Raw genomic sequence first — 13151 nt, 5'->3', positions numbered from 1 at the left:
CATTATGATACATCAGGAAAATGTGGCAAGTATGTAATGAAAAATAAAAAATATATACATTGACATATGGTATTTAATATTTTTAACGATCAAGAAGCAAGAGTTGTAAAAAAATGTATGTCTCAAGGTTATGATTGCTCGAGGCTAATTATTCAAAAACGTTGATGATATTTAAAATATATGAAAAATTCTCAATGACACATAAGTCGCTTTCAACAATAGTTTCATCGGCTTGTAAAGTGTCTATTAATTTTTGATACAACCCTTTTGAACCCTTTTTGGCGATCAATTTAGGAAGCATCTCTATTACCCTTACCGCTCTCTATGACAAAATTTACGGTGTGTTCAACCAATATTTTAACACAAAACTAGACCACACAGGTATATCAAAAAAAATCTAGGGACGCTATTATAATACTTAAAATAAAAGTATTTAGTAAAGATAATTATAATCGATGCTTTCTTTATTATATTATATTAGTGAATGTAATAATTCTCTCATCAGTGATCCCAAAAGCTTTTAGAGATTCGATGTTTGTCTGATTAACCCATAAATATAGCTGGCGTTTTCGATTTAAAGTGTGGTTATCAAAAGCTAAAATATAACTTTAAAGTAATAGATTGCACTTCTGTCTTTATATTAAGGAGCAGTTAGGTTAAGTTTTCAATTTGTCACTTGAAACTTTATTGTTGCCTTATTCGTGGAAGATGTACACTGACATTTAGCTGCTGTCAACTTATTACTTATTATAGCAATTGTATCATAATGACTATCATATTTTTATGTCGTCTTTTATATATTGTATCGATTTTTCATAGCTTTTCTAGCGCATTTTTAAAAAAAGTTTCTCAAACACAAACTTTCTGCTCATTGTAAAAGCTCAGTTCTTCGCTCGGTTTTTTGTTGCTTTTTTAGATTATAATCAAAATAACGAAACGGCGCACTTTTACGACTTGACTAATAATGGTATTTTAAACCATATCTTTATGGTTTATATACTTACTAATTTGCAATCGCGTAAGTGGAAAATCTAGTTGACACGCAACGGTTTTGATAAAAAATAAAATATCATGAACCATACAATTTTACGGCTTTAAATGGATTTACCCATGAGTAATATATATTTTTTTCTTGCAGGTAAAATGATAGATCCCAGTTCATCAGAAGAGGACAGCGATGATGAGCATCCCCGTCAAAAGAAGAGTCATCATGGTACGTTTTAATACCTCCATAAATTATATAAATGTAAAAGTTATATTTTTTTGCTCGAAGTTTCGCGAAAATTTTTGTTCCGCACAAAAAGATTGCTCGAATTTGATTTCTCGGCATCAATCTTGCGAATTGAGACGTCGAGCGAAAAGTTTTTTATCAAAAACGGCTTTTGCGATAAATCTGACCGTAAGTCAATTTTCAATGCGAGCTCTCGTGGAAGAATAGACCTCAAAGATCGTAAATTATGGCAATTTCGCCGAATCATTCGGTCCGATTGTGCAGGGGCGTAGTTAAGAGCTTGTTGATGCCACAGCCAAACTGCTTTTGCTTACTAAACTTTAAAAATAATAAATTAAATCACAATTTATATTATTTTTACCACAAAAATTAAATAATTCGTTTTATACAATAAGTTCTAGTTAAAAATATTGGCAAGTTATGACACACTTAGATAGTTATTTGAAGCATTTATTTAACTTATGTTCAGACTTAAGCAATAGATGTTTAAAACAGGCTTTTATATACTCGCTGGTTTTAAATTGTATTAGCCTCCTCTTGATTGTAGTTCAGATTGAATGGCTCTTGAGGATCTGATGTTCGAATTCCGAGGCAGATGTTAAAAGTATAAATAGCAATGGTATATAAAAATCTATACGAAATATCCTAGAAGAAGTCCTCAAACGAAGTGTCAGAAAGGAAGTGATTCGTGGTTACCCGGGTTTCAGTATTTTGTCGTTAACCAATAAGTTAGATTAGAAATTACTTCACCCGTTATTTTTTAATGAATCGATGGATATTTAATCCTGATTTAGACGGTGTACCTTGTGATTTTAGCTAGTAACAGTTTTCTCACGGTGATGTCCCATTTTAGTAAGGAAACACATTTTTTATTGAACAGTTTAAACACTTTATTACAAACTGAACTAGTATTTTTTAGACTTTATAGTAAAAGTAAATCCTTTGTAGTTTAATCGATGAATCTGACACCTTTTTCTTCATATTTCTATTAATTTGTATATTAGTGTTTATACGTTGAATTAACTCACTTCTAGGTGTATGCTAATAAATGTATATAAATTAATTTCAAAGGGTTAAAATCAATTTCATTGTAATTTACAACGTATATGTGACACATGTGCAATATTTGCAGAGCTTACATTGTTTTTCTACAGATAAGATTAAATGCTGTTTACAAATTTATCGCTAGCTTTTTTACTATGTATAGGTTTTGGTTTATAATATTAATTAATGATAACGTTTTATACAAAAACTAAAACCAATGCATAATATAACCAATAAATCAGATGATTAAATCTTTGTCAAAAAATTCATAATTATATCTTAAAGCCAAAAACTAAACCTTAAATTTAATTTGAGACATCAAAGTTTTCAGGACTAACAAAAAACAATGCGATGTATTTTACTTATATAATATTTTATTAGCTCCTAATGGGATAAAATATTTTTTTACAACTGACTACAATCGCTCAAATAATTCAACTTAGAAACCAAGTTCTAACAATTTTCCTACTAATAACCAATTAAAAACTTTGTCGAACGCTTTATCAAAATCAGTATAGTCGACGTTTACTTGTATTTTCGCATCATTTTGTCACTAATCTGAGGAAAGAGGTTAGTAACCGTAACAATTATTAGTTCCTGATAAATTATTGGATTTCTAATAATTTATTAGGAACTTATAATTTTTTTATAAATATAGCTAAATTTTGTAGTCATATTCCAAAGATCAGGATGTTAAGACATCTTTATAATCAGGTCAATATATGTCTATGATATACTTAACTATTTTCTATTTTTAGGTGGCAAAGCATCAGCTAGAACTGCTAGTGCAAGATCTGAGACTGCTTCGGTCAGAGCCACAGCTTCACCTGCCAGGGCTAGTCCAGCAGCTCATCCAGCAACACAAGCAGCATCAGCACCATCGCCTAGACCAGCCACCCAACAGCTAGCCCCACCTACGCAACAATCACAGTAAGCAATCGTTTATTAAAAATAAAACTTTATTCTTATAGAATATATCTATAATAATTTATTAAATTACTTAAGCCTTACATCAGTAAAAGTTATGTATTATGAGTGATATAAATAATCGTATAAAGGTTGTGCCACAGTTAGTAGTGAGAACCTCAAATATAGCAGTCATATAAGTTGATGACAAATACATTAACGAATCTAATATTAACCCTAATGCTATTAAATTTGTATCGTATCTATGAGATCAATGTTAGGGATAATTTAAAAAAAAATAAGTGCAATAGATTCAAATTCCATGTGGACAGTAGTGTTCTTTTATAAATTTATATTGTGCCTGAAACGATAAATATCATGATGAATAATAGTTTATAAATATTAATGCCTGTTACAAATTTTAATTTGAGTCTGGTGTTTCACTACTTAATTTTAGTTGTTGATTGTGTTAGCATGGTTGTGATTCATTGATTTTTTTTAAATATTTCTTTCGTTTGTCATTTCTTACTGCGGTAATTTAGATTATCATAACAAATAGTGGTTTACAATCGTAAATATCTCATATCTGGAAATAAAATGGTCTCATCAAGTAAATTTCATAAGCGTAAAATCACGGCCAATGAAGGATTACCTTTCATGTGTGCGATTTAATTAAGTCCGTGGTGTATGAAAATTTTGAGCAATTGCAAGCTCAGAGTGCTTATTTTCTGACCCGAGTTTAATACCCACCGCGTAGAACCCTAACTAAAATCCTTACTAATTATGTTTGTTTTAATACATTTCATCAGAGTACTTTCGAGATTGCGGCGAAAAGATATTTATTTTTGTTTAATGCTTTTATTGTACAATTTTAAAATGTATATAAAATGTAAAGTACTATATTGTATAAAATTATTTTAATACGATGCAAACAACAAAAATTTGTAATTCACCTTTATCAATTATACTATAATCATAATGAATATATTAAATACGTTTTAAGATGAGAATGAATCATAATATTATTAACAAATTTTGTTAAAAAATATTAGTAAACGATTACTTAATCTTATATTAACATCTTTCAATAACTATTTTTTGGTATTTTATTAGGTGTCTTATATATCGTAAATTCAGTTTTTAGGTCTTTAAATTCGATAATATTTCTTTAGGTTTTTTAAGAAACATATTTTTATGGCTTCTTTAAAAACAAATAGTTCTTGTGATATATTCATATTTAAAATGTTTTCTTAAAATATTTTAAGCTTGCCAAAAAAACATTGATCTTAATTAATAAATTAAAGTTTAGTATTAATATAATACGATGTATACGCTTCTACTTAAAGCAATTTAAACTAGAAATATTTTAGTTGACTTTATATATTTTTAAAATAATCCCTTTAAATATTATTATTATTATCTACCTAAGAAATTTATAAATATAATCTAGAGACAAAAAAAATATTAATTAAATACATTAATATGTAATTTTAATAATTATGAATATTATTTAAATTTAAATTAAGAATTTTAAGAATAAAATCAATGAAATCTTGAAAACACCTTATTGAAATAAAAACGTGTATTTGTAGTATATTATATAAAATATCTTTAAATTTCATATAACATATTAAATAAAAATACTTCGACTTAATTTTGATATTTTTACCTAATCATCCATTATTTAAAGTATTAATCAAGAAATGTCTAATTATTTGTTTAAGAGTTAAACTTTTCGTTACCATCTCTCGCTTTTAAACTTCATGAATTAATTTATAATAAATATTTAATAAAAATATAAGGTTAAAAATTGGTTAAAATTTTATGCAAGAATTGCCATAGCATTTCTTGTTAGAAAACTTCCTTCATGTTTAGAAATATTGCAAATACAAACGTTCAAAATTAGAAACAGAAATAAGACTAACTTGTGAATGAGCCTGATTTTACTGTTGAGTCTTATATTATACCATAAAACAGAAAATACCTGTATCTCTGTCATAAGAACTCTTTCTAAACTGCAAGCAGTTGTGACGTAACATTTGCATTCTGTCTAACATTTGTAGAGCAAATTTTATATTTTCAACTTTAACCTTTTAAGCTAAAAGTTGAAAGTTGAGCTGAACAGTGACGCGCCAAAAACCGATTATGTGCTACTGCAATGGACTAAAAATATTGTATTTTACAAGTTTTGATATTGTGGAGAAGATTACGTACACCCACGTTAATAATAAAAATGTTACATCTCTGAACAACCACCCTTATAATTGCAGTCTCCATTATTATTTTTGATGAGTGATATTATTTTACGTTTAATCATATAGAAAGCATTTTTAGTTTAATAGTAAATGGTAATATCGTAATGAAAATATATGTTACACTGTATTTTTATAAATTAAATTCTTCTTTGTATTGAATTAGGTTTAATCCCAGACAAAGCATTAATCTAATGTTTAAAATTTTCTGTAATAATACTTTGTAATGAATATTTCCATTAGATTACTCAATCGCTCTTTAAATATTATTTCCAGTCCATTTTTAAATTTATGTGCGTCCTAATTAAATTTCTAATTAATATCAGGAATGTCTTCAATAATTTATAGCAATATTAATGAATCGATATACTTATTTTTATTCCAAAAAAACACATTTCACTTATAATTTGATCTTCTTTTTCTATATATCAGATATAAATTCACATCAATGTGGTGTCTATCAGATTTATATTATCTGGTTTCACACACCAGATGCTGCTATACTTTACCCTAGTTTTACCTCTTTCTTTCAAATGGCAGAATAACGATCGTCGTAAAGTGTTTGAGGTCCTTTCAGAATCGCCTTTGACCCAACAGTAATGACGCCACTTACCGACCACTGTCAATATGGCCATCGTTATGTTTCCATTTCGCCTCTGCATCCATTCAATGCATTCAGGGTCCGTTTTTCCTTTGGAGTCACAGCCTCCCCATTGTCCAAAATCCAAGAGAGAGAGAGAGAAAGCTCCTAACGAACGTGTCCCGAATCCCAGATCCGGTTTATAATTGGGACGCATTAATTCAAAACCGGCTTTATCCGATCCGTTTGTGGGAAATGGTGTAATCACCGGAACAGTGGCGTCGGTATTACGTTATAGTTTCGAATTGAGCGATTTTTATGTATATATTACAATTCAGTGAAGGTATATTATCACTAGTATAAATATAATTTTAGTAACTGTTTCACTAAAATCATATCAAAATATATTTTTCACCAGTAGATATACAATATGTTTCAAATAGTGAAAATTTAACTTAGCTAATATTCGCTAGTTAAATTATATGTTGTTGTAAAACGTCTATGAAACATTTGCCGGTTACGAAACGTCGATTTACCAAACCAAATTTAAACGAAAGTAAACAGCGGTTAAAAATATTATTTGCTACAAAACCATCGTGGTTGATGATTTTAGCAATTTAAAAATATTCGTAAAATAACGGATTACCAATCTGAATAAATTATGAAGTAGTATCTAAAAAAGATTTAATTTAAGTCATTATATGTAAATTTTAAAGTCCATAGTCAAGATTAAATTTTGACATAAAACCAAAATAAAATAGAAAAAATTGCGTAGAAATATTTCAGTGAAGGTGGAATAATTTTAATATATGTATTTACTTATTGTAAAAACACGTGAAACGACTCACCCGTCCCAATATTTTATTGATAGCAAAAATGTGTTTTTATTATGAGTCAAAAGATTTACAGAAACTATATGAAGTGCCGATTATTGTCAACTCTCGTGGATTATAAACTTGAAACAAAAAATTACCTAATTGTACATGCAGAATTTGCTCTTTTTTCATATTTTCAAAAGTGAAGCATAAATATCAACCGATTGATAACGAGCAAGCAAGACTCTAACAATCATAAATCACTGACGGTAAATAATAAAAATATATTTAAATGCCGTTTTTTGTGTACAACCGTCCCCCGAGTATTCCGTGTGTATTATTTGCAAATACTTGCATTTGTATTTCTTTGTTAAACAGTAAATGTTTGAGGATGTCGAAACGAAACGTGCTATATAACTTACAATAAAACAATACTTTGTGACTGTTAAATAGGACTAATAATGTTATTTCATATGGAGAAATCAAATATTATATTGCAATTAAAATAACAGAGTTTTCGGTTCTTTTATAAACGTGCAAGTACCCAGAAAACCAGTTCCGGTTCTATCCGGGCTGGGAACATTACTTCAGACATTTCATTATACATAAAAAAATCGCGTTTGTATTTTCACAAACAAAAAAATGTCTTCAAAGCTTACAATTTTTTTATCATTAACAGACGATAAATTTTCAATCTTAAAAAATTGCAGCTAGTTACTTATAAAATGTTTAGTATGCTAAAAAAAATATAATAATTAAGGTTTTTTTCTGACGCTTGGTACTTATTGTTTCCTCTTATGAAACGCAAATAGCGTTAATATATAAAGTCGACCTTAATTATTTATAAATGTAATTTATATTTTTGATGAGACCATTCGCTTTGAGGGTCGTTCTTGAAAGTTTTTCTTGCTGCCTGGCTCAAGTGGCAGAAGCTCTAAAGACGCCGAGGCTGACCAAGGAGTGAAGCCCTAGCGGTGGCTCAGCATACCCCAAAGTTATGTATCTATATAGACCTTGTGGTTGTATAATATATAACAGCTTGATACTTTATTTGTTCCTAATTTTATTTAACTTTTTATCGTTACATAAAAAGCGTTAGCCCAATGCGCTACAACTGTATTTAGGCAATGCACACTTACTTACTATGCACAATTTGATTTCTTTCATTTTAATTCGTTACAATGTGCTAATGAGTAAATAAATCAAACATATACAAGTGATATGGTGACATTTATTTAATAAATTATTATGTGTATCTCAATTGTCACTTTGTAGCTGGAGCCAGTTTTTTCATAATAGCGCATTTTTGTTATTAAAAATGTAAGTTTGCTGTTATGGTTCGAACCAGTGGTCTCTGGGTTAAAAGTCCAGATCTTACAAGTTATGCTATTGTGACCTGAATTATTCATCACGATATTCTTTCGTGAGATTAGGAATTTCTTGGAAAACTTAATCTATAATACCAGATTAAAATCATATGTATTATTTATTTACTTATTTTGATCTTTCTGCTACGATAAGAAATGAAACAACATAACCCATGTCTTTTAAAAATTAGTCATCGATTTATATCATTGATATGTCTAACGAAGATTTTTTTTAGACAAATAATAATTGACAAGGCGTAAATTAAATTTTGTTTTTTATCATATTTAAAAAACATGAATTTCATAAAACATTTTTATTTCACTAGTTAGATGAACTTGACCCTGGTATTTTCAGAATACTCGATTCTAAAAGCAATGGAATGCGAAATCTACATGTAGCTTGACCTAAATGTAATACAAGTTCATTTAAAAACAATACAGATTTATTCACGATGCATGTGCACTCTTATCGAATTGCATTACGTCGGGCGGCGGAAAGCCTTTGATTTATATCTGTATTTTTAAAAAGCGAATTTTATCCGAGTTTTTAATTGCAAATGCATTTTTGATTATGTATCTGGATTTATTATATTTCTGATCTATAAAAATTATATTTATTTCAAAATACCTGTATTTTTATTAAGGCTTTGCTGTAATACCGGTGTTTGTATTATGTGTTCGTCAAGGATTAAAAAATATTTTACGAATTTATATATGTAAATGTTTGTTTAAAATTTTATTTTATGATATAATTTATAAGCAACAAAAAATGACATATTAGAGACTTTATTTAAACTCTATTATTCAAAATACAATGAAATAGTAATATATAACAAACTTTGTAATAACTTTAAGTAACTTTCAGACCCATAAATTAATGAGAACTGTTTTAATTATACTGAAAACTACTTCGATTTTTTTATTTTGAAACCTTATAAGATGTTAAAGTACCTATTTAAACGGCTAAGTTCGCAGTTAATAGTATACATAAAAAATTAGTTTTTCTTCAGCTTAACAATGTTCCAACTTTTTCATTAGATATTGCATTGTACATTTATATTTTTTGTATATGTCTTAAGAAATGTAATAAACCATTTGCTCAATTATTTTCACATCAAGTATTTTTCTATAATAAAATTGAAAAACTAAAAAAAGCTTTTAATTTATTACTTTTATATTAAAAATTGTACTGTTGCTCTTTTGAGTTTATTTAAACAAGTTCGCCAAAAGTCATTAAAAATATCTCTAGTTACGTATTGTTATTTTCAAAGAAGCTCAGATCGTGACTTTGCATACATTTAAAACTCTTCCAAAACTTTTTGACTCTCATCCCTTTGTCTCGTACAAATGTATAACAAAATCTAGTCCCATTAGACACCGCATACACTTTCATAAAACTCTTTTAGATTTATCATACATATTTCATTTTAATAAATTGGAGCACTGCAGAAGTGAATACACACATACTTTATAGTGAGCTGTTGATTAAAATGAATAAACAGTTTAATTGGCGGCGGCGATTAACGGTGTATTTTATGCAAAAATCAATATAGGTTACCAAAGTTACGTTTCGGGCATTATGTAAACCCAGTTTAAATTTAACCAACGAGCTTTTAAATTAATCAAATCGCTGTTAATCTTTTTTTACATACATAATTGATTTATGAGGCAACCCAGGTCGTTCAATATATTTATATTACTATTCTTAGAAATATACAATATATATACTGTTTTCGTTTAAAGATAGACTGTTATTTTTATAATATATTGATTTACTATAATTAATGCCTTTGTTCTAGAAGTAGTGGCCCTCAACCTCCAGCGCCATCACCGAGTCCCTCAGCAGCAAGTCAATCAGATAAAGATAGTCAAGATCCTCAGGTTGTTATATTTTTTTAAATGACTATTTGAATTATAGTGGGGTAAATGTTTTTTTATTATTGATTTCAGGAGAGGGCAGAGAGGGTTGAGGAAGAACGTAAACGAAGACTGCAACTCTACGTCTTTGTATCAAGATGTGTAGCTTATCCTTTCAATGCAAAGCAACCTACAGATATGACTAGAAGACACACGAAAGTCACTGCTCAACAGTTGGAAACTATACAGGCCAGATTTCAGGTGATATACAAATATAATTATATTTAGTTCTTAATATTAAAAACGCAGGCATTGTTGTGAATGATAAAGAGAGAGAGAGAGATGAGCTTCCATTGGTACCAGTTTACCTTAAGTCTCGTTATTCCAAGCTGAAAGCGAAGTGCTCAAACCCTGACAGAAGTGCTAAAGGAAATAATTGAATATGGTAGTGTTCTTATTTGTATATGTGTTTATTGTGAGTTCTTCTTTTGACGAATGCCGATAATTCGGAGCAGAATCAGATTTTTTGCTATCGTATAAAACCCATTATAAGATAGCAAGTATTATTGTATTGTTATACTAGCTAGATTTTAGTACATTTTTTCTTACTTAATCATGTAAAATAGACCTCGTAAAAAAAGTATGTTATCTAACCTGAACTTGTTTTGAATTAACGTATTTTTAAAACCTGAAAAATCATAGCTCCAGTGAAAAAATTGTAAAGTATAGAACGCTTGAAAATTTAAAGTTAAATTGAAAAATGTTCCTTTTTAGTATTTTTTCGTATTTATTTTGGGTTTTGTCATAAAAAATTTTCTAAAAATCAATACTATACATATATCCACATAGTTTATTTTAAATTAAAAAGTCAAAACTGCACTGAAAAATTTGATAAAAAAATAATAAAGGAGTAAAAAACAATTAATTGAATAAAAATATATATAAAAAAATGTTTGTTTTGAAATTTTTTTCATTATATTTTTTGTTTTGTTATATATATATATATATATATATATATATATATATATATATATATATATATATATATATATATATATATATATATATATATATATATATAAATTAATAAAAAAAAATTATCCTAGTTAGATTTTGAAAACTCAAAAATTTTTAAAAATACAGCCCAAAAAAAGTTTGAGATTACGATATAAATATAAAAATAATGTGTGTCTTTATATATATTTTTAATACATATTACATATTTTTTTCTTTGCTTAATTTTTTTTGTTACATAAAAAGTTATGGACTATAAAATCGCTTAAAAATATAAATTATTATATTAAAAAAAATTGTAAAACAATTTTTTTTTAATTATATTTTTTTATTCATGTGGTTTTTTGAGGACTCCGTAACTGCTGTATATAAATAAATATTGTAAATATCTCTGCTGAGTTCGTTGGCCATTCTGTTACGTCATTTTTTTTCAAAATGGCAACTGCTTAAAACATAATAAAAATCAAAACTCGAGAAAAATAAAAATTTTTAAGAAAATATTTTAAAATATAAATCAAATAAATACATATTTAAGAAATATTTAATGAGAAACAATAAAATTTAAAAAAATGTTACTCTGATAGAAAAATCTTAAAAGAAAAAATAAATGAGCTTAAAAATGATATAGTAGTTGACGTTAGAAAAATACAATTTTAACTTAATATAGTTTTATAATATATATTAAAATAATATAAAAATCAAAGTAAAAAAAAATACTTTTAAATACAGAAATCTACCTCATTCTTATTTGTGTTGTTACACGACCGAAGACATAACCAAAACGTTCAATTAATTGTAACTTGAAAATAATGTTTTTTGTTATTTTTGTTTTGGTATATATATTTTTTTATATAAAAAGTGAAGAGTTAAAATATTTATTAAAATATGCATATTTTTATTATCTCATTGTTATTTTTGTGGGTTTTCGAGTATTCGATTACTGCGTAGTTTTAATGATAATCTCATGAAACTATAGCTCTTGTTAATATCTCAGCTTAGTTTCAAGTCAAACTTATGCTTACATATTTCAAAATTCTATTTAAAAAAATATTTTGATGAATTAGTTTTGGTAATCTTAAAAATAAAATACGTTAAAAAAATCCTAATATTAATTTAAAATATATATTTATTTTATTATGGTATAAAGAAATTTAAAAAAAATATATTTCCACAAAAAGTAAAAATGTCAAATAGGGTTAAGAATAAATTTAAAAAAAATATGTTATTAAAATCATAAATTCTTAATTTATGTTGTTACACGACCGAAGACAAACCAAACAGGCTTTGAGTTATACATAACCCAATAATATTTATTATTTTCATTTCAGGCATTTTTAAAAGGCGAGACTCAAATTTTAGCAGATGAAGCTTTTCAAAACGCTGTACAGTGTTACCATGACGTTTTTTTGAAATCTGATCGCATTAACGATATGGTGAAAAATGGCGCCTGTAGTCACCACGACTTTAGAGAAGTTTTTAAAAACAACATCGAAAAGCGAATTAGGTATGATTTAAATACAAATATCTTAACTTATCTTCTGATTACCAAATTGAATGTAAATTTCAGATCTTTACCAGAAATTGATGGATTGAGCAAAGAGACTGTACTGACATCATGGTTAGCAAAATTCGATTGTATCCTCAAAGGAACAGGTATGTTGGATACATGATATGCATATAAAATATATATTTCATTATAATTTACACATCTCGACATATATTATACCATAATAAATTATTTATATATAAAAAAATCAAAATAAAATATAATAAAAGCACTATTCTTAAAGTATGTCGGGATATAATGTTATTCTGATAAACCATTATCATATCATCATTTGTCAATCTTTGCCCAGTATTGGATGTTGCTGATAAAATGTCGATATGAAAAATCCGCACTTCAGACCGCAAATAAGTAACGGGTCTAGGTAAAAAAATAATATTTAAAAAATAAACTTAAATTATTAAATAAATAAAAAACATAGTACAAATTGAACACTATATATACGATATGTGAATTTTTGATAATTAGATTTTTTATTATTTCTTAAATAAACTATATAAATTGTGTATATAGAGACTTCT

At 27.2% G+C, this 13151-nt stretch overlaps 1 protein-coding gene across 9 annotated transcripts in view; it reads left to right on the top strand.

The window, feature by feature from the left end:
- Window positions 1–13151, top strand: part of Cadps (calcium-dependent secretion activator 1) — an 82558-nt gene that overhangs the window by 46725 nt on the left and 22682 nt on the right. For 5 of the 9 annotated variants that reach the window (XM_088184322.1, XM_088184321.1, XM_088184319.1 and 2 more), the window contains exons 3-8: window positions 1139–1213; window positions 3034–3205; window positions 9995–10076; window positions 10146–10313; window positions 12395–12570; window positions 12634–12719. In XM_088184322.1, the coding sequence (XP_088040448.1) occupies window positions 1144–1213; window positions 3034–3205; window positions 9995–10076; window positions 10146–10313; window positions 12395–12570; window positions 12634–12719 (754 nt within the window). In that variant the 5' untranslated portion in view covers window positions 1139–1143. The remainder of the gene's footprint in view (window positions 1–1138; window positions 1214–3033; window positions 3206–9994; window positions 10077–10145; window positions 10314–12394; window positions 12571–12633; window positions 12720–13151) is intronic. The other 4 variants (XM_088184318.1, XM_088184320.1, XM_088184324.1 and 1 more) reach the window with 1 other exon arrangement.

The sequence above is a fragment of the Plectrocnemia conspersa genome, unplaced genomic scaffold (genome assembly GCF_051122295.1).
Source record: "Plectrocnemia conspersa isolate PC_06_02 unplaced genomic scaffold, ASM5112229v1 ptg000004l, whole genome shotgun sequence".
NCBI lineage: Eukaryota > Metazoa > Arthropoda > Insecta > Trichoptera > Polycentropodidae > Plectrocnemia > Plectrocnemia conspersa.
The sequence above is the reverse complement of the archived record's forward strand: the minus strand, read 5'-3'. Positions and strand labels throughout refer to the sequence as shown.